The sequence below is a fragment of the Aythya fuligula genome, chromosome 8 (assembly GCF_009819795.1).
Source record: "Aythya fuligula isolate bAytFul2 chromosome 8, bAytFul2.pri, whole genome shotgun sequence".
In the NCBI taxonomy this organism is placed as follows: domain Eukaryota; kingdom Metazoa; phylum Chordata; class Aves; order Anseriformes; family Anatidae; genus Aythya; species Aythya fuligula.
Genome location: NC_045566.1, coordinates 21933706 through 21953393, shown reverse-complemented (window position 1 = coordinate 21953393; position 19688 = coordinate 21933706). Strand labels below are relative to the sequence as shown.

The 19688-nt window shown below is 53.9% G+C and overlaps 1 protein-coding gene across 2 annotated transcripts in view; it reads right to left on the bottom strand.

Annotated features, from left to right (window-relative positions):
• Positions 1–202: 202 nt before the first annotated feature.
• The window catches only part of PBX1 (PBX homeobox 1), a 107227-nt gene continuing 87741 nt past the window's right edge, over positions 203–19688 (bottom strand). The window contains exons 4-9 of one of the 2 annotated variants that reach the window (XM_032192394.1): positions 18856–19046; positions 18124–18259; positions 15322–15481; positions 8548–8660; positions 6990–7079; positions 203–635 (exon numbers count right to left, since the gene is read on the bottom strand). In XM_032192394.1, the coding sequence (XP_032048285.1) occupies positions 543–635; positions 6990–7079; positions 8548–8660; positions 15322–15481; positions 18124–18259; positions 18856–19046 (783 nt within the window). In that variant the 3' untranslated portion in view covers positions 203–542. The remainder of the gene's footprint in view (positions 636–6989; positions 7080–8547; positions 8661–15321; positions 15482–18123; positions 18260–18855; positions 19047–19688) is intronic. The other variant, XM_032192395.1, reaches the window with a different exon arrangement.

Below are 19688 nucleotides of genomic sequence, written 5' to 3'. Positions count from 1 at the left end.
AGGCAGAGGCGAGGGGGGAGCAGGGCAGGGGGCCGCCACGGCGTGTTCCTACGGAGAGGTAGCGCGAGAGGAGCGGGGCTGCCTGCGGGCGAAGGGCTGAGGTTGGTTGGTTTGGCTCCTCGGGAAGACAGCCAGCGCCAGGCCGCGCGCTGCTTCGGGTTGGTTTGGTTGTGGAGGTGGTTGGTTTGTTGTTTGTGTTGGTTTTTTTTTTTTTGCTTTTCCTCCTGAAAAATCCTTCTACCTGGCGAAATATCCTTCGGTGGGGAGGTGGAGGGGGAGGGAGGTGTTGTGGCGGTGGCAAGGGGCGAGGGGGTAGGGGGAGGAGAGCGGCTTCTACCCAGAAAAGAAAGGGAAGAGAGTATAAAGAAGTGTCCAGATTGGCTGAAAAAAGCATCCCGACGAAGAGAAGAGAAGAGAAGGAGTCTTCTTGTGTGTGCTGATTGGTTTCACCTCCAGTCTGACTGCTGCGGTGTTAGGAGAGGCCCCCTCCCCTCCCGCCCCCGCCGGGGCCGGCTCAGCCAGGGATGCAATTTGCTGGGAGATCAGTTGGAGGTATCAGAGTGAACGCTGCCAGGGCCTTCTGTGGGGGAGGTCACCGACGACGGGGTAGTAGCGTCTTGCCAACCTCCATTAGCCTGCGGGGAGGGAGACACAGAGCTGTCAGCACCGAGGGCACCCAACGGCACGCCCGGACCCCCCCCGAAATGCCCACCCGCCTCCCGGCGGTGTGATCGGGTGGCCTTAAGGATGGGACCCCCCCAAGCTCCATCACCCCCATCTCATGGTGGCCACCACAGCTCGGGATGGTTTGGGTGGAAATGGGGGTTTTGGTGAATTGTAAGCGCTCACGGGAATTCTATCCTTTAAAAATAAAATAAAGGTATTTCTGCCAAAACCCTGTACTCTCTCTTTTTTTTTTAGGATCCTTCCCCATACAGAAGGAGGAAAATAGCAAACAACTTCCATCTCTGAACAGGAAACCCCAACCTGGCTCTCTGTGTGGACGCAGACGCTACGAAAATGCAGGGCAAGAGGAAAGCAGCAGCACCCACGGGACCTACGAGCCGCAGCACGTCCCCGGCATCGCCCCACGCCCCGCTGCCACCTTTGGGGGCACCCCTCCTCCTGCACAGCTGGGGGAAGCTGTCAGCAAGGCACAGAGCTGCTGCCCCCTGCGCCCATCCCCAAAAGTCCCCCTGCTGCCACCTGCACGCATCCCAGGACGCACAGCCCAAATCCTCCAGCCTCTGGAGGGCAGAGCTGGCCGGAGGGCCCCGGCTGCCGCACGCCGGAGCTCACAAAAGCTCCTCCGCGGCTGCCGTCCCCTTCGGAGAGGAGCAGATGTCGCACCCCACCTCCTCTGCTCGTTCTGACATTGATTCAGTGCTCGGCTAATTAATCCTTCCCGACTCCTGCCTGCGCTGAGTCGGCAGCAGCCGCCGGCCCGCTTCAGACGTGCCCGGGCTGCTGCGCCCTCGCCGGCTGCCTGTCCCGGTGCCTCCTGCCGCAGGGCATCCATCACCGGGGCTGACAGCCCCGTAGCAGGGACCCCGGGGCACACAGAGCTCTGTGCGTGGTGGCAGGGGGCCACAGGGACGTTCTGGGGATGTGCTCACCCCCAAAAGTGCCCGGGGGTACGGGTAGGGACCCACATAACCTGCTTGCAGGCTCCCCAAGCGTGCCAGCGCGCTGCACCTTGCAGCGGCGTGCAGGGAACAAAAAGAAAAGCGCAAACCACGACCAGAAGTTGGTGGCGGGTTAGCAACCACCACTCGACCTCGCCACGGGTGCAAGCATAAAAAAGCAGACCATGCCCAGATGCTTACGGCCTCGTTAAGCACCCTGCAGGTGCCTGCGGAGACACCGGGCTCGCCGTGGCCGCCTCGCACCCACGCAGGGACCCCGGCAGCTCGCACCCCGAGCCGCGGCACCCACCCTCCCGCGCCTTGGACCACGGCAAGAGGCAGCAATTACCCTAGATTATCAGCCCGACAGTGACAGGCCGCGTAAAGAGAGACACAGAGCCAACTCCACCGCCCAGAGACTGGCATATTCAAGTACACTTAGGACATTAATAGCAATTTACGTGCCATCAGTGAGCGAGAACCACAATAGCGGCGCTGGCAGCCTCTTATTACGAAGCCTGTTATTTGTTGGAGTTACAAGCTATAATCACAACAGAAACTTTCAAAACCCTTATCTTCCGTGACGCACCAAATCTATTTCAGAGCCGTAATTGCTATGTCACCGGAGAGTTTGCTGCTTAATGCACTCAGATGCCATTTAGTGTTTGCAGGGTCATTACAGCGAGCAGAAGGGGGGAGAGGCAGCGGGGGCTGCTCGGAGCAGGGCTCGGTCCCTATTGTGCTGAACTATTTTTAGAGAGGCTTTTTCATGCCTGCCACGGCTGAGAGGAGCGAGGGGAAGGGGGGAAACGTCTTGAAGACAATGGCTGCGGCACCGCGATGCTCAGCACCGCTCTCCTGTGCCCCCCCATACGCAGGGAAGCCCCGCTGTGCTGTGCTCGAGGTGGGGACCAGCCCTCACCTTTTGCAGGGAAGGAGGTTTTGTGCCCCCCAGCGAGCATTTCCCAGTCCCATCCAGTGGGAAGACGTTGGTGAGATGCTGACCCACGCTCCTACGGGTCTGGCCATAAAGGTGCTTCCCTCCGCTCACCCTCCTGCTCCCCCAGCCCCCAAATTAGGGGCCAAAAGAGGCCCTGGGGTTGGCCACAACTTCAGCATCTCGATGCCATCCTTTGGTGCACGGCATCTACAAGCTGTCCACGAGGAGGCTGGATCCTTCCCTCTTCTTTCACCCCACTGTCACAGTCACGAAGCCATGTGCAGGATGAACCCGATCCCACCCAGCTGGCCCAAGGAGATCCCTTGGGATCTGACTAGTAAATCCCTCGGGATCCGCTGTGACGAACACCCCTCAAAGAGGGAGCTTGGGGAGGAGGCAGCAGAGCCTGTCCCTGCCCCGGCACGCAGCTGGGACTTCCCCGGGAGGGACAGAGCCAAAGGCAGGGCAGGGCTCTCCGGGACATCTCTCCAAATGTCTCCTTCTGGTGCCAGAGCACGGGCACGGCCTCGGTGGCTGTCCAAGTGGTGGAGCCCCGGTGATGGATTGCTGAAGCAGCGTGTTTTGGGGCCGTTTCCTGCAGGTCTCCCAGCGTTTTTGCTCCAGCAAGTCTGCCTGGCTCTCCGCCTGGGCCTCCTGCATGGGGCTGGTTTTCTGCCAGGTCTTTCAGGAGCTTTCTGCTTGGCACGGAGGCTGTCGCCACGTCCTGCTCTGCGTGACCAAATCCTTGTCCTGCCACGGATGGGGCAGGAGGTCAGGTCAGCCTCCGAACACCCCTCAGAGCACTTTTCCTATCGCAGGTCGTGAGCATCATCGCAGGTCGTGAAGGGCGGCTTGCTTTGGGGTGTAAATTCTTGGAGAGAGGGGTCTCACCTCCCGCAGCTAGCCTGGTGCTCCTCGCTTTCAGCTGGCAGCCGTGGGTGTCAAACCCACTGGCACACAGTTGCTGAGCACTGCCCTCACCGTGGCTGTGTAAATAGGTAAAATGGCATTTTAAATTAAAAAAAAAAAATAAATCCTGCACAGATGAACTTTAAAAATAGCCTCCCGTATTAAAAGTGATTTATCAACTAGCCTGTTCCATTTTCTTCGCTGGAGGATTAGGGATGGAGGGGACGTGGGGGAGAAGGAAAGAGGGAGCTTGGAGTCCAAAAGGAAATCTCTGCAAGGGCTTTTCTTTAAGATGATTATAAATCATTAATTAAGCAGCAGACTGAGCGGGGTATTCGCAGCAAGGCAGCCTGAATAACAGCGTGTTTACGCGCAGATCCCCGCACAGGAGGACGCGGGTGGGACATCCTCTGTCCAGGTGTCCCCGACAGGGGCTGGGGGACCTAACACAGCGAGACCAGAAGCGGACCCGTTCCTCGCCGGGATGCGTGCTGCTCAGCACCCTCTCTGAGAGGCGAGGGGGGCTGTGTGCTCCCATCATCCTGGTAACGATGCAGAACCGGCGCCGGCGGAGCTGTCAGCGGCAAGACGAGCCGGGGAGGGAGCGGGGCTGGGGGTGTATTTCTGTCCTCGGCTGTCACCACGTCCACGCCTTTCAAAATTCAGCCTCCGCCACGGAAGGCGAAACCCTGCCAAGGTTTGGAGCAGTGGAGCCGGGCAACCTGCTGCTGCCTTCCCAGCCCTGACGGGCTCCGGGGATGACTTAACCTCAGCCCCGCGCGGAGATCTTTGTGACAGGGCTCTTGACTCGGTTTCGGCTCATCTCCTTCCAGCAGCTCCCAGGGATGCTCGGGTTAGGCAGGGCTCGCAGCTCGCTGTGTTGCTGGCAGCTTTCCTCTGTGTCCTGCTTCCCTTCCTCGGCGTTAAAGGGGTGGAGGAGAGGCAGGGAAAACCTGCCTGCTGCTCCAGCTACGGGACAGCCCAGCACCTCCCCAAGGACCAGCACTTCCCAGAGGGCAGCCAGGCTTCAGGGGTGGGCAAACCACACGGCTGGGGCCCATCGAGTGCTTTGGGATCTGGCTGGATGGGAAGATGCTAAGTGGCAAGCAAAAGGTGTTGAGAGACAACCCAAAAGATGCTTCCTAAACTTTCTGCTCCGCTGTAGACTCCTTGTCTGGCTCCAGAAAACCAAGAACCGGCTACCAGGAAAACCACATTAGCTGGATATATGGAGTATCCCCCAAAACTGGTGGGCTCTGTGCCCACCACCCTGTCTCCAAACATCATCCTTCCCGTGCCTGGTCCCTTCGGGCTCATTTTTGCTCCTTCCCACCTAGAAAACCAGCCTGAGCAGCCACCCCCTGCCAGCCACCCCAGGTCCCCGTTTGGGAAGCGCAGAGCCCTGCTGCCAGCTCACCAATTCCCCGTGCTGCTCCCGTTACCCCCGCAGCTGGCAGCCAGCAATGCCAGCCCAGCTGCTGACGTTGTGCTTGGCTTCCAAGTTCCCACTACTTCTTTCTTCTCCCCTCTCCCAGCGCCCCCCTCCCTGCCTCGTAATCCCCAGCAGCGACCCTTCCCCCCCCAAAAAATTTTGGCTCGACCCAGCCCACTGTTATTTTCCAAGCCAACTGCAGCCGTAATCAGCTCAGCCTCTTTCCTTGGGGGTATTTTAATTTATACAAAAGTATCATCTCTTATCATGATCAGCCTCTGATTCATTTACTCCTCAAGTATTAAAAAGCCAGAAAGGGAATAAATTCAGCGCACAGAGAAATTAATGCGGAACGATGGGCTCTTTCATGTGGCATTTTCGAGCACCGCTTTTGCAACGGGCTTATGTAATGAGACATAATTATCTGCACATGTTCAATTACATTACTTCTCAAATCCTCCCTGGCTCTGCCTCGTGACGTCAAGCTGCCCGCTAAGCCCCGGCACCCGACGGCGCGGGGGGCGCAGCCCCCATCCTGCGGCCCCTTCTCCTGCCCGCCCTCCACCCCGGGCTCTCCCCGAAGGCCGAGGGCCCCGAGGTGGCCAGATGCAAGGTGACAAATGGCAAGACCCAGGTGGCTTCCTCGGAGGGACTCGAAGGGAGACGCGGCGGGGCGAGGCGCCCCGTGGTTGGCGGCCGAGGCCACGTTCTCCCATCCCTGAACGAAAGGCAGAGGCAGGGAAGGGCTGGAGGCTGCGAGGAAGCTCTTTTAATGCCTCCTCGTGTATCGCGTCTCCTCCTCAGCGCCTTTGTTTCAAACTGACAAGAAGCCACAGATGCTGGCTGGCGGAGCCGGGAGCTCCACGGGCTTCCCTCGGCCGCCTCGCCGCGGGCGGGCGCTGTGCCGGGGCGGCTCATGGAGCTGCAGGGGCGAGCCAAAGCCAAAACAGGGACCTGGCCCCTTTTCCCCACATACACACCTCTCCCATGCTCCGTGGTGCTGTTGGGGCGAGCTGAAAGCCTAGGCAGGACCTTCTCCTCTCTGATACCCCTCTCCCAACCTTCCCATCGGCTAGGTCCTCACCAAACCACAACGTGGCACCCGCCACCTTCCTGCCCAGCCCAAGACCACCCCGCCTTGACCCTCGTCCTCCTCGCCAGGAGAAATCCCCGGCTGTGGCCAGCCGCCCCCTCCTCCTCTCGCCACCCCGGCCGCTGCCACCACCAGCCCCTCCGCCGGCACGGCCTCCTTTTCCAGGCTGCCCTCTCCTCTCCCAGCTTGCTGTCACCGCCGCTGAGATGGCGGACGATTGATCTGAGAAATGAAGTTGGATTGCTGTCCCGAATCTACACTCGGTTCTCCTTGTGTGTGTCTGATCGATTTCACCCTGCACGACACAGCTTGTCGCTACGAATTTTCATGCTAGTCAGAACCCGCCAGCGCACCCACCAACAAGGAGAAGATGCTTCCAAGCCCTCCCTCCCCCTCGCAGCCTCCCCCGGCCCGGTTGGGTGAGGTTTTCTTGGGTTGCACTCATTTTTTCCCCCCTTTCTCCTTCTATTTACCATCATCATCGCCGTCAACCCCATCACCACCGTGCTTTCAACGCCCTCCCCGCTCACCCAGCCCAGATTTGGATGCTGGCCAGGACGGGGCTATTTTCGGGTGGCCTCCCCGGGATGGTGCCATCGGCCTCCTGGGCGCGGAGCGATCACCGGGCCGGGGTGCTCGCGGTGACATTCCCCACCGCGGTTACGCGAGGTGTCACCTGTTTAGCAGCTCCTCGCAGCCGCCCGCATGTGGCCGCAGGTGCCGCGCCAACGCTGATGGGCTGTGACAGTCCTAGACGCCAGCTGCCTGCACAGAGCCTGCCCGGCCGCCACTTTTTTCGTGGCCAGAGCTCCGCCGTCGGCGTGACCGATACAGAAGCAATAAACTAGGTGACCGTAAAAGCAAAGACAAGTCCTACTAAGTGGCATTCTGAGCCCTATGGCTTTGAAATAATTGGTAGCGAGAGAACAAAAATGAAAAAAAAAAATAAAAAAAAAACAAGAACCCAAGCCTATTTTTTTTTTTTCTTACACTGATGCCCTGCGGACTATACATCTGACTTGCTGCGAGTCCGTCACTGTATCCTCCTGTCTGGCTGATAACATGGCGAAGGGTATCCACCTAAACAGACCAACGACAACAAAGACACAAATTAGAGGGGAGGAAAGGTTAGTGGGCAAAGCCGCTTCGCTTCATCTTTGGCATGGCAAAAACAGAACAGTAACAACAGTCATAAAGGTGCGTGTTTAAAGAGGGAAGGGGGAAGAACCGTGGCTGGTCTCAGGGTGAGAGCCAAGCTGAGGAGAGCTCCTGCCTCCCTCGCCTCCCCCAGCCTGCCCCGGTGGCCTCGTCACGCTCTCGTTGGTCCCAAGTCTTGTGAAATGAAGAGCAGGGAGGGAGAACAGCGTGGCAGGATGCGCTCGGACCTCCTGGAGCACATCGCTGCGGCCGGCTCCACCACCGTGCTCCAGGAGCCGCCTTCCTTCCCCTAAACCCTTCCACCCTTTGGCCCCAAGCGGCGAGAAGCTGACATCGGTGGAAGGAGATCTTCGGGGCCGGGTGAGCCCAACTCCTCCTTTCATTTCGGAGGGCCCCGAGAGGGATATACCTACCATGGCGAGGGCACCGCCAGCTCTCCTCCGTGTGCCCCGTTCCTCTCCCTCCACTACCCCAGCCCAGCCCCGCTACGTGCGGTGAGCATCTCGTTGGCCACGGCTGCGTCCAGCACTGCGAGGGGAGCGACCTCGGCTTTAGCAAGCTCTCCTTGCCCGATGCAGAAGTGGCCGAGTGGCTGTCGTCTCTCAACACAGTACAGAGCTTAAACGCCAGAGAGTGGGCTCGTGGCACATCTGGACATCGGATGGCAAGTGGGAGATCTGTCTGGGTGAGCTACCGGCTACTCTGAATTCTTTCTTTTTGCCCAAAAGCATGGGTGCACATTTCAGTCACGCTGCTCCACGCTCCCTCGCACTGCCTTGTTGGTGTGTACATGGGTGGTGTGAGTGCCTGCGCTTCGGGAAGGTGGGCAGCTGATGAGGGGTGGCTTTTAATTAAAAAAAAAAAAATAAATCTAGCTGTGTATTTGTGCATTTCTTGCCTTTGCAGCAGACACCTGGTTCGGTATCAAAGGAGTACGTGGAAGCCTTGGAAAACGAGACACCAGTCCAAACCTCTGGCCCCTTCCCTTGGAAGAATAAAGCAAGCAGAACCTAAACCTCATCTGCTTTTGTTTGAGTACATGCCTGTTCTCCTAAACCTCCTCTCCTCCTAGTACGACTGTCAAGCCAGAGCCAAATGCATTCACAAAGTGTGGGCAAGTCTCCTCAAGACCATGGTTGTTGGTTTGGTTGGGTGTTTGGTTTTGGTTTCTTTTGGATTGATTTTTTTTTTGGTGGTTGTCGCTGTTTCTTTTTTTTTTTTTGGTTGGTTGGTTGGTTTTTTGGTTTGCTTTGCTTTTTTTAAGTGTTGGTTGGTTCATTTGTGCTGGTTGAGATTTGCTCTTTTCGGACGGGAGGGAGAAGTGCCAATACAATCAAAGGCTCCTCCAACACTAATGCATTCACTGGCAGTACATCGGATGGGTCCCTACCTGTGACTGCACGTTGGCTCCAACCTGGGCCCCTTGGTAAGAATCCCCATTGAGAGACTGCACGCTCATGAACAAATCTCCAGAGTTTGACATGTTAAAAGAACTGGAAGAACCTGGAAAGGAAAGAGTGAGGCACCTGAATCACAGAAAGGAAAAAGATCCACCCCATGACTCTCAGCCAAGAGGAAGGAACAACATGCAAAGCAACCACAAAAACAAAACACACAGTCAGGTTAGTAGTATGAAGAACAGAGCAAGCAAAAAAAAAAAAAAAAAAAAAAAAAAAAGGGATGCACTCTTGAGGTTATTCAAAGCCACATGTTGTTACAGCTCAATGCCAAGAACATTCTTCAACAGCTCCTCAGCTGGAGGAAGGATTCTTCATGCTCTGGACCGAGATAAACAAAACCCAGCCTGGAGGACTCAGACAGCCCTTTCCCTTCATTTCAGGGCATCAAAATCCTTCAGGCAGCTTTGCAAATCTCGATTTTTCGGAGGTGTCCACCCGGCAGACTGCACTGGAGAACAGAATCACCCAAATAAGCCCCGCTGTCAAAAGCAGAAGCCTTTTCAGCAAGGCTAACCGTGCAGCTGCTGCTTGCGAGAAGCTCGGCTCAGCGTGGGTACATCCTCACCGTGCTGCCTTCCGCAGGGTGGACACCTCCAGACACCATCCAGTTCCACGTCCAGAGCTCCCGCTGAGCCAACGGGAGCACAGGGCCACAAAAAAAATGTGAAGGCACCCGGGCCAGACTCCCTTTATTGATCTCTTTGGCAGCTCTTTCCTCATGACGAGCTATGAGACAACGCGGGGCTGTCTCAGCCCCTACGGGCCAAGCTGCCCCAGAATGAGCTCCGTAAGCAAATTCCCCACCGCATGCACCAGTCGCCAGCGTTACACCAAAAAGAGGTAACGGCGAAGACAACTGGGTGGGATCAGGAAAAAAAAAAAAAAATAAGAAAATAAAAGGTCCCGCTTCCAGATTTGAGATAACTTGAGCACCTCCTCGACTGCTGGACAGAGAAAACAAACCTATCATGTAACTGGAAGGCAGGGGAGGAGGGGAGGGGTTAAAAATAAATAAATAAATAAAGGTTTTATGGGATTATTTCAGAACTCATCGTGCAGATCAGCGCGTTAAGTGTGAGACAGCTCAACGTGCAAGGTTTGGTTATATACATGACGTTAGCCTTGGAAAGGAGAGACTTCAGGGGCCCAGGTCAGCTACGCTTTCGGCTCCAACCCAAAATACGCTCTCATCATCTCCAGCGCCACTTCCAACTCGGAAGAACGGCGACCACAGTCCTGGTGGAATTGCCCAACTATGGCTCATGCGTGCGCTCTGAGAAAGGCCAGACAACCCCCGTCTCCTCGCTGGGACGCGCTCTGGACAGAGCCCAGGAAGGCTCCCCCGATGGGAGCCACCTCCAAGAGCTGGGAGCAGGTGGGAGGTCTCCCCTGGGGAGTGCACGTCCACTAAAATCTCTGCTGCTCTCTTTGCAAATGGCTCTTTTACCGCGTGCTGGCAATCCTCGGAATTGAAGGGAAGCAGAAATATCACAGCTAGGTACAACGCCCGGGATAGGCGAGAGAAAGATTCATCCCGAGCACACCGAGCCTTGGATCAGGACCCTCCCACCGGTGCCTGAAAGGAGCAGAGCCAGGAATAGCTCCGTTGTCTGTGCTCCCTGTCAGCCCTGCCCGGCACAATTCAGAGAACGACCCAACAGCGCTGCGTCAAATAACCAGGACTAGGCAGAAGGCAGCTGCAACCATCGCCTCCTCTGCTCGGCTGGCAAAGGGTCCCTGTCACTTCCCAGCCTCTCGGGTTGCTCTCTGTTTTCAAGGCAAAAAATCGATAGGAAGCAGCTGGCAGGGTGAGGATATCCCACGCTGACACCTGAAAGCATGAGGACGGGGACTTTTCACATACACGAGGATGCTTCCTACCGGGTTCTCTGAGTGATCACTTTGACTCCCGGCATAAAAGCCCAGAGCTGTGTGATAGCTTTGTGCTCCCACAGCGGCTGAGAACCAAAGGGTTTTGCAGTTAATCCTCACAAGCAGCAGAGAATATCCTGCTACTCTTTAAAGGTGAGCAAAAACCTTTTGAGATCACACAGATGATCAGCATCAGAGCTGGAAAGAGGACCTGGGAATCCCTGAGCACCTGACAGGACGCCACCATCACTCTGCCCCTGACAGCAGTATTTCATCCCACCTTCCCCTACCGAAATAAAATAATAATAACAAATAAAAATGCCATAAATGTAACCAGCACTTTACAGAAACTTAACAAACCTGCCTGGAAAATTGAGACGGGGAGGGAGGAAATAAAATAAACAAACAGCCACAAACTCTGGTCCTGAAGAGCGCCGGTGTCTTGGAAATCATGAGGAGCACTGGAGATGTCACTTACAAGATATACACTGCTATTGGCACGGGGTGTTTTTACAATATATGTGCATATCTAAACGGCAAATGTGCCTTGCTGCTGATGTGGATGCAAAGATAAATATGCGCATAGCAATGGCCCGCATGTATGGATGCGTTTGTGTCAGAGCCATAATTGCAGAGAGCCCTGTGCGCTGCTGTTTCAGCACTCTGCTGCCTGTGTACTAGCCATGTATGAAAATTACCATGGCCCAAAGTCTCGGAGACTCGGCTACGAGGGACTGGTGCACTGGGGCAGAAGAGGGGGCAAGGATGGGAAGAGCTCTCAGACTGCAGGCACCGGTATCCTCCCTGGAAACAGGCTCAGGGAACACAAGTCACATCCTTCTGCTGGAGAAGGCTCCATCATCAATCTCATTTATCTTTCTGCTCCACTGTAAACACACCGAAGAAGCTTTTTAGTGGTCACAGTTTGATCTCCTTGAGACCTGAGATGTGATAAGCACCTTTCAGCTTGCGAGCCCAGGCTGCGACCTTGGCACGAAGTCCCTTGACGCTTCCGTATGTGGACAAAAAATGCCAGCATAAACACCGCTTAGCATGACGCGTAGCAGTGTGAGCCAGCGGATCATTTTCAGCATCCTCACATCTTATCAACCTCAAGACCTATCACCATCACTCCCTAGTGCCGAGTTCCCATCAGGGCAACACCAGCTCCAGAGAAAGAGGCGGAAATGTTTAAAAAGAAACGAGCCATGGCACTTGCCACTGGGTGAGAGCCTACATCAAAACAATGCCAGCAAAGAGATCTCCTCCACTCCTATCACTTAGGATGAGCACAACACATGGCGAGTATGTTTTCAATTCCAAAAACCTCACAAGCTTGATTGCTGGTATTTCTTGCACCACTTCTCCAGAGTGCTTCTTCTCCAGCTTCTTGATGCCTTTTCTCATGTTTTAACAGTCTCCGTTTCCACCTTAAATTTTCCAGGACCTCTAACAAGTCCTTTTTCTCTGAAGTGTCTTACGATTTAGAAGGCATCAATAAACCGTAATAGTGTTCATCGGAGCTGAAATCAAACCACCTTCATCTGCTGCCTCATTCCACCTACCACCAACGAGACAGAGATCCAGCGCAGAGAGCCACTGAAGTCAACTTTTCACAAAACAAAAAGGTGAGCAGGAAAAAAAAAAAAAAGTTCAGGATGATTTTGGCTCCTCTGCACACAAGATTTCAGCGGATGTCATCACCTGTGTGCGGTCCTCCAGGACTCTGGTTGGCAAAAGGGGCAGCCCACATGAAATAGCTTTCATTTGCCATGTGGTTTTTGTGCTGAGAGTGTCCAGACAATCAAAGTGAGGACGGGGAGTTGTTAGCCCAAATGAGCCAGACATCTCGGCTTATTTGAACATCTGGCTGATCAAGCCCAACTGTGCATATTCAGGATGAAAAGGTGTTTGACATTCAGGCCTGGGTGACTGAGGGTGGGGGACCCTGCTTCGAACGTGCCAGATGGCCAGACAGATGCAGCCCTTGCCCTTGTCAATGTGTGGCCAATCTCTTTGACTGACTGTAGCCATTCGCCCATCTCCGGTATCATGGTCATCAATGCAGAGAACAGATGGGCCTGCCCAGCCACGGCAGAAATGAATTTAGCTCCTGTCCCAGGTCCCATCGCATCCAGTTCCACCTCCTCTTCCAACATCACGGCCCTCCAGGGACTGCATCGCTGGTTGCCTCTTTCTCATGACCTGTCCTCTGCCTACTCGCTTTCTTCCCATGTGCCCTGCCACGTATCTAAACCTAAAAATTCCCAGCACATCCAGCCTTTGTTCAGGCTCCTTCTTACCAAAGTCTCAGCCAATGAACTGAAAACAGAAAAAAAATCCACGGTGTAAAAGGAGAGGTATCACCCACCTCAGTCCTTCACCTCTTCATCCACTTCCATGTGCCATGTAGCACACCTGGGTGGCTAACGGCCCTCAACAGCATCCTCTAAATCTTTAACTGATGGGTATTTCAGTCCTAGCATGTACAGGCGTGCTTCTTGCTGCTAGCACCTTCAAGCCAACCTGAAGGAGGGATGGTCACAGGCCTCCAGGTGTCACCAGGACATGCCTTCGCCCCGCAGCCTGACGTAGCGCAGGGATGCTCGACCGAGCCGTCACATCCACACGGCTCAGCTGGGGAGATCTCATCCTGGGGTGCTGCTGTTGGAGATAAAATCCCGAGGTCCTTCCAGCTGTCTTCTCAGAAGGCTACGAGGACGTCCAGTCCCACCACCTCTGCAAGCTGACCCCGAGGCTGTCACGATGCTGGCGCAGGGCCCTGCAGCGTACAGGGAGAGCGGTGGCACCTGGCTGGCTTGGAGACCCTTTGCTTCCAGCAGAGAGAGGACCCTCCATGGGCTGACGTGCTGCTTTAGCACTGAGGGCCCTGAAAAGAGGACGGTGTTTCTGGAGAGCAGACAAGTGAGCCAGAAAGAGGGCCCAGGAGCTCAAGCCGTCCGCGTTAATAACAAGGCCGTTTGTCCTTCCTTGGAAGCGCGGTGTTATCCAGGGATTATCTGAGCCGTTTACTGCGGGGTACCAGCCAATTTATCTTCCAAACGGCCGTGTTACTGCCTGTGGGGAAGTCGGAGACACAGACTCACACAGGAGCACTATTTAACCGGGGAAGTGCCTATTGCACTACCCGTGGGCCAGATCCAAACCCATTTAACTCATCCGAAGCGGCTCCCTGGCTATTCCAGCCCACTGGGTCTGACTCCTGTTGAAGGAAGAAAAGGAGCAAGGCTGCGTCTCTCCGCTCCGAGCTGATGTGCACTGCAGGGCAGCCTCGCACGCAGTCGGTATCTCCCTCAACACGCAATTCTGCTGTCCTCCCAGCTTTTCTGTGCCGGGGGGGGTTAGCCATTTCATCAGGTGTTTGGAGTGAGCTGTTTGGAAAGGATGACATTTTTAAAACTGCTTCTAAATCTTCTGCACTTACAGCAATGAAAGGAAGGGAAAAAAAAAAAAAAAAAAAAAGAATGAAAGCAAATTCCTGCAAACCATCTGTCCCTGCCAAACTCTGCATCACCCACCCGAGCCCTCTGAGCGCCTCAGCTGAGGCAGAGCAGGCAGCACAGCCTGCTGACGGGGGGCTGGAGGTGGGCAGGATGCCTCCCTGCAGCATCTCTGACCCCAAGTACATCTCACTTCCTTCCCCTTAGCAGCCTACCTGCTAACAGCACGTGTCACCCCCTGGCCGAAGGGCATCGCGAGCAGACACTGAGCTCAAAGGCACGAAAGTGACCCCTTCCCACTCTCCCTCCCACCCCTAAAAAGAAAAGAGGCACAGAGATATTTATAGGGATAATCGACTGCATGGCACCCGTGAAGTTCCCCCTTTTTTCTTTTTTCTTTTTTTCTTTTAATCAGGTCCCAGTTGTCCATCGCTCCTGGGAGCCGGGCACAAGCAGCACAGAGCATGCCGACCACCGCCTGGGATGGTTTTGGGGTCGGGTTTTGGGGTCGGCCGTCCTCGTGGCACGCACCACGGACGGACTGAGCATCATCGTTCTCTAGCGGAGGAGTTGAAATCTGGGCAAAGCGCTTTGTGCCTTTGACCCTCAAAACACACGAATGGAAACCACAGCAAATGGGCAGGAAAGGGGGAAAGGGGAGGGAACAAAGCGAGCCATGGATTTCCCCTGGGTCGTACTGACACAAAGGGAAAACAAAATTCACACAGAGCACACTCTTGCAGGTGATCCAGACATTGTCATGTAAGCAATCAAAGGTAACCACAACAGAAAGAAAACCAAAGGATAAAAGTTTACCCAAACAACCCCCAAAATGGCATGAGTGACGACATCCCAGAAATATTGGGCTTCCTTACATAGGGCCACTCATGCTTTCAGCCCCTACTGAAACAGAACAATTACACAAGGACATTTTCTTTCTTTTTTTTTTTTCCTCCCCCCAGACAATCCCATTTGTGTTTTTTTTTCAGATCATTTTTCTGCTTTTGTGTTTACCGTCCATGCACGTAACACCCAAGACATCCCCGTCACTCACACGGTCTGATCACATTGCTTTTCGAACAAAAACCAGAACAGAGAAGGGGAACCAAGAAAAAAAAAACAACAACAATGCAATGAAAATAAAGTGCCCCCCACAAAACAAACCCCAAAACCAAACCCATCTCTTTTTTTTTTCTTTCTTTTTTTTTTTTTTTTTTTTTTTTTAAGACCACAAAAATGAACCAACCGAAACCAGAAAACAAAAACTGAAATAACCCAAAGGAAAAAATGAGAGTGATTAGAGGGAGGGGGGGGAAAACAAACAAAAAAACAACACTAACAACCCAAAATAAACAAAAAACAAAAACTAACCAGCTGAATTGGGAGTTGAGGGTGAGTTAGCCTGGCTTCCATGGGCTGACACATTGGTAGCCGTGACAGCCGTTTTGGCAGCATAAATATTGGCTTCCTCTTGAAATTTACCTATGTTCTTCTTGTACCGGATTCTCTTATTTCCAAACCAGTTTGATACCTAGAGCGAGTTTGAGAGAAGACAAAGACGTTAACGTTTCTGCTCTGGAAACCGCGGCTGGGTGAGGAATGAGGATTAGTTCAGGTTAAGCAGTGTATCACCTTATTTTTTCCCCAGTTTAATTAGCCATGGGGGAGCACCTTCTACCTGTGCGTGCCATCCCAAACCCTGGAAAGACAGCGGGACCCTCCTGGGATCACCAGGTTTGTGCGGATACACCTGGTTCCTCTGCAGACCGGACTGCCATCCAGGGAACCCTCTATGGGAACTGCAAGACCCACCCCACAAAAATATCAGACGGGTTTTAAAAAAATGAGAAAGTCCTGAAATTGCAGGATTTGAAAATGAGCACGGTTCTCTTTGGTGCTTTGTATTTGCCTTCTTCACAGCATCCCTTTGACAGGGACAGCACTGCTATGTGCTTCCTCCCTCTCTTCCCAGTTGTGTTTTCTCCTCCTTTTAGAGAAGGAAAAATACTCAGTGAATTTACTCAGGCCTGGCAGATGCACAAAATTGCCTTGATATCATCTACGCTCTGCTTTTTGATCCATCCAAGTTAAATCAGCGCAAAATGCTGGGAGTGAATGCTTTTCACCCAGCCGAGCTCTGCTCTCTGTGATTGAGCAAGCTGAGAGCTAGCCTGGGAGCACGGAGCACCTTCAGGGTGAGGCTGGAGGGGAGCATGGGGCTCATCCCAAGACCCAAATCGGCCCTGCTGCTGCTGAACTTGTTCATTTGTGGCCGCTACGTCGCAGTCAACAACTCCAGAGAGGTGGGGAAGATTCAGCCTCGAGTTTGGGATGCAGCTCTCAGCTTCTCTGATGACACTGGACATGGAGAAGCAGGGGAATGTCTTCCTGGGTACAGGTCTCGAAGCAGAAAACAACTTGCAGCCACTACTGATCTTGTTTTAGAAAGCTTAACAGGATGAAGAAGACAGACAAATGCCAGAGGATGCTGTAACTGTCCCACAGGACCTTCACCCTGCCTGGGATTGCTTGGAGCTGGGACTCCGAACTGATCAACCCCATTAGTGGGACTCTGAGGACTTTCTCGTTTGCTTGCTGGTGAGCAGTGTCAGTAACTGAACCCTGTAAGATTTATTCCTATGATGCTTTCTGTCTGCAGTGCCAGGTAAATGGTTGCACTTGATGATCTCGGAGGTCTTTTCCAACCTAAATGATTCTATGATCCTATAGAGTGCTCAGTGGCTTCTATAGAGAGGTGGCTTCATCTGCCCATTTACCTGCTACTGAATTGCACGCACCCAATCCCGTGCTGCTGCCGTGCAGGAAAAAGAAATACAACACGCAGAGACCCCAGGGTGGCAAAAAGTAATAAATCAGCACCCCAGCCAGATCTGGGAGCGAATATTCAATGGCAGCAGGAGCAGGCACTGCTTGTCAGGAGCCCCGTTCCCCTGCTCGGCCCAGCTTCCTCACTAATGCCCACGTCCTCCTTCGCAGCCTCCCCACGCGGCTGATAAGCACAGTATTTCTCCTGGGCATTTTCTCTTCGCGAGGGAGAAGTTGTAAGTGCGAACAGATGAATTAAAAGTGAGAGGGGAAGCATCAGGACAGCTGTAGCTTTCCTGGAGCCAATATGTGCGGCCTCTCGCAGGTAACTCCGAGGAGAATCCACCTTTGGGTCTTCTGGCACAGGGGATGCAGTCGGAGTCACTCAGCAGGCATTCAACGCAGTGACGACACCTACCCTCGGATGCTGCTGCTCCTGCTGAAGGCAGACATGCTCTCACAAGGACACCAGATGCTACTGCTGTCTTCAGTTTACTCAAGTGATGAACAGGCATGTGCCTTGGGGCTGGAAAGAGGCCCAAGACGAGGAATGCAACAGGAGCCTGGAGGGAGTGCTAAGCTCACACGAGGACAAGACTACCAGAGGCAATTTACTGGCTCTCAGTCCTTCAGCTTGCTCCAAAAAGTGAAGAAATAAAGAAGGGCAGGCCTGAGTAATGAACAGTCGAACAATTCAAGTACTGACTGTTCCCCTCACAGATCCCAGCAGCTCCCAGGTCAGAACAGACTGCAGGAACTACGTGGCTGCCTCAAATGTACGGAAATAATTCCATTTGTCTTTATCAACCGCCTTTCTTTGAAGGAGAGGCAAGCTGGGGAGATGTCACGTTCAGCAGCACAAGAGTAACAACAAAGAGAAACGACCTGGGGAAGCCCCCCTCCTTGGGCACAAATCACAACCATCAGCCTGTTTGACCCCAACCCTTCCCACCGGGACCTTGTTCCTTCAACCTCATCAGGCAAACTCTGCTCAACTCTTCCTACTGCCTTCAAAGAAGGGACTTTCAGCTCAGATAAGCTCCTGCAAACCAGCACTGATTTCCTGAGGAGAAGACCGCTTCTTGCTGAATTCCTGTGCTGTTAACCCCTTGGCTACACACACAGACATTATTGTGTTGTCTGCATCCCTCCCAAGTCCTCTCCCAGACTTTCCTTCTCCATCCCCAGCATTGTCCTGCCAAGACTGCTGTCTACTCTCCTACCCACTGCACTAGCCTGCCCTAAACCCATTTAGTAATTCATTATTTCACACTGAAGGTCTGGAGTTTCCTTCGACATGTTAAGGTTTCCTTCAGCAGCCTTTGCTGTATTTCTGGGATCTCTCACCTGTGAGACTGTGATGCCGCATTTCTTGGCTAGCTCTTCTTTGGCTTCCTCACTGGGGTAAGGGTTGCTGAGATGGGAATAGAAATACTCATTCAGGATTTCCGTAGCCTGCTTGTTGAAGTTTCGTCTCTTCCGCCTTAGGGTGAAGAAAGAAGGAGAAACAGAAGGAAAAGGAAAGGAAATCAGTGCCGGGGTCCAGAAACAGGAATGCAATTTTAGATGCTCCGACTTTCTCCATTTCCCTCCCTCCTTCCCTCTCTCCTGGATGCAAGGGACTCATGGCCAGGAAGCTTCTCATCTGCACCTTGCAGGTGACTCCTCTCTCAGCACCTTCCAAAGCAAGTCTCTTCAAATTATTGCTGCATCCTTCAGCCTGCAGAAGTCTCTTAACACTGGCACCCAGCTCCCACAGCTGGGAAGGTGACTCCTGACACCTGGCTGCTCTGGCTGAAGATGTCAGCGCTACTCTGCAAAGCTCTGTGCTGAGAAAGCAGCTGTAGATACTTCCTTGTCACATCAAAATGAGAAAAAATGACATGGGCTGAATGTCTTGTATTTCTCTCCCCTCCCTTGCTGAGCCCCAAAGTAAAGGATAAAGAGGATAAACAGTCCCTGGGACTCAAGATCGGGAGCCCCTACCCTTCTAATCCTCCTCGATTCCCCCCTGAAGCTCAGACACCTCTCCAAGGCTGCGCAGTGGCCATGCAGAAAGGTCTGGGCGAGCGACCTTACCGTGCGTCCAGAAATCGGGAGCGCAGGATCATGACGGCTTCACACGTGCTTTGCTTCAGCTGCATCTGGATGGAGCTGAACTTGCGGTGGATGATGCTCACCATCCGCTCGATCTCCTTCGGTGAGATGGGCCGGGTCCGGCTCTGCTCGCGCAGCAGGTTCATCACGTGGGTGGTGAACTCGTTGCATGCCTGGGAGGGCAAGAAAAGCAAAAGAAACCCCAGGATCGGAAGGTCATTCGACGGCGTCAAGGACAACACGGAGGCAACGCAGCTAAGGAGGGAGATGTAGGGTGAGGCCTCGATGGCCAGGGTTTGCTAGGGCAGACCCACAGTGAGGGGCAGCTGCTCTCAGCAGCCACACAGAGGCACCAAGAGACCCCCAGAGCACCCAGAGCAAAAGGCAGGAGCCAGTATTTTGCTCTCAGAGATCACAGATGGAGCTGGTGCTGATAAAGCTCTGGAACCCATAAAGAAGTCCCAGCCCTTACGATTTTCTGGGGGAGCTCCAGCTGAATGTGAGGGCCACCAACCTTTCAGCCCTTCGTGCCTCCTCCTGCTGCCCCAGCACCACGCGTCCTGCAGAGCCCCTCGTGCTTCCCACAGAGGCACGGCCCTGCTCCAGGCTCTTAGCACATCAGATGAGAAGTAAATAAGGATAATAATTAAAGCCTGAGTGAGGCGGGAGCCCTGACAAGTAAGGGCAAGCAGGTAATAAGCCCAATTAGCTTGCTGCTGGCAGAGTGCTGCCTGGCTGCTCTTGCTGTCCCCATGCCACGTTGTGAGGATGGGGGGGGGATTTGGGGGCTGGATGAAGGCAACTTCATCGCTCTC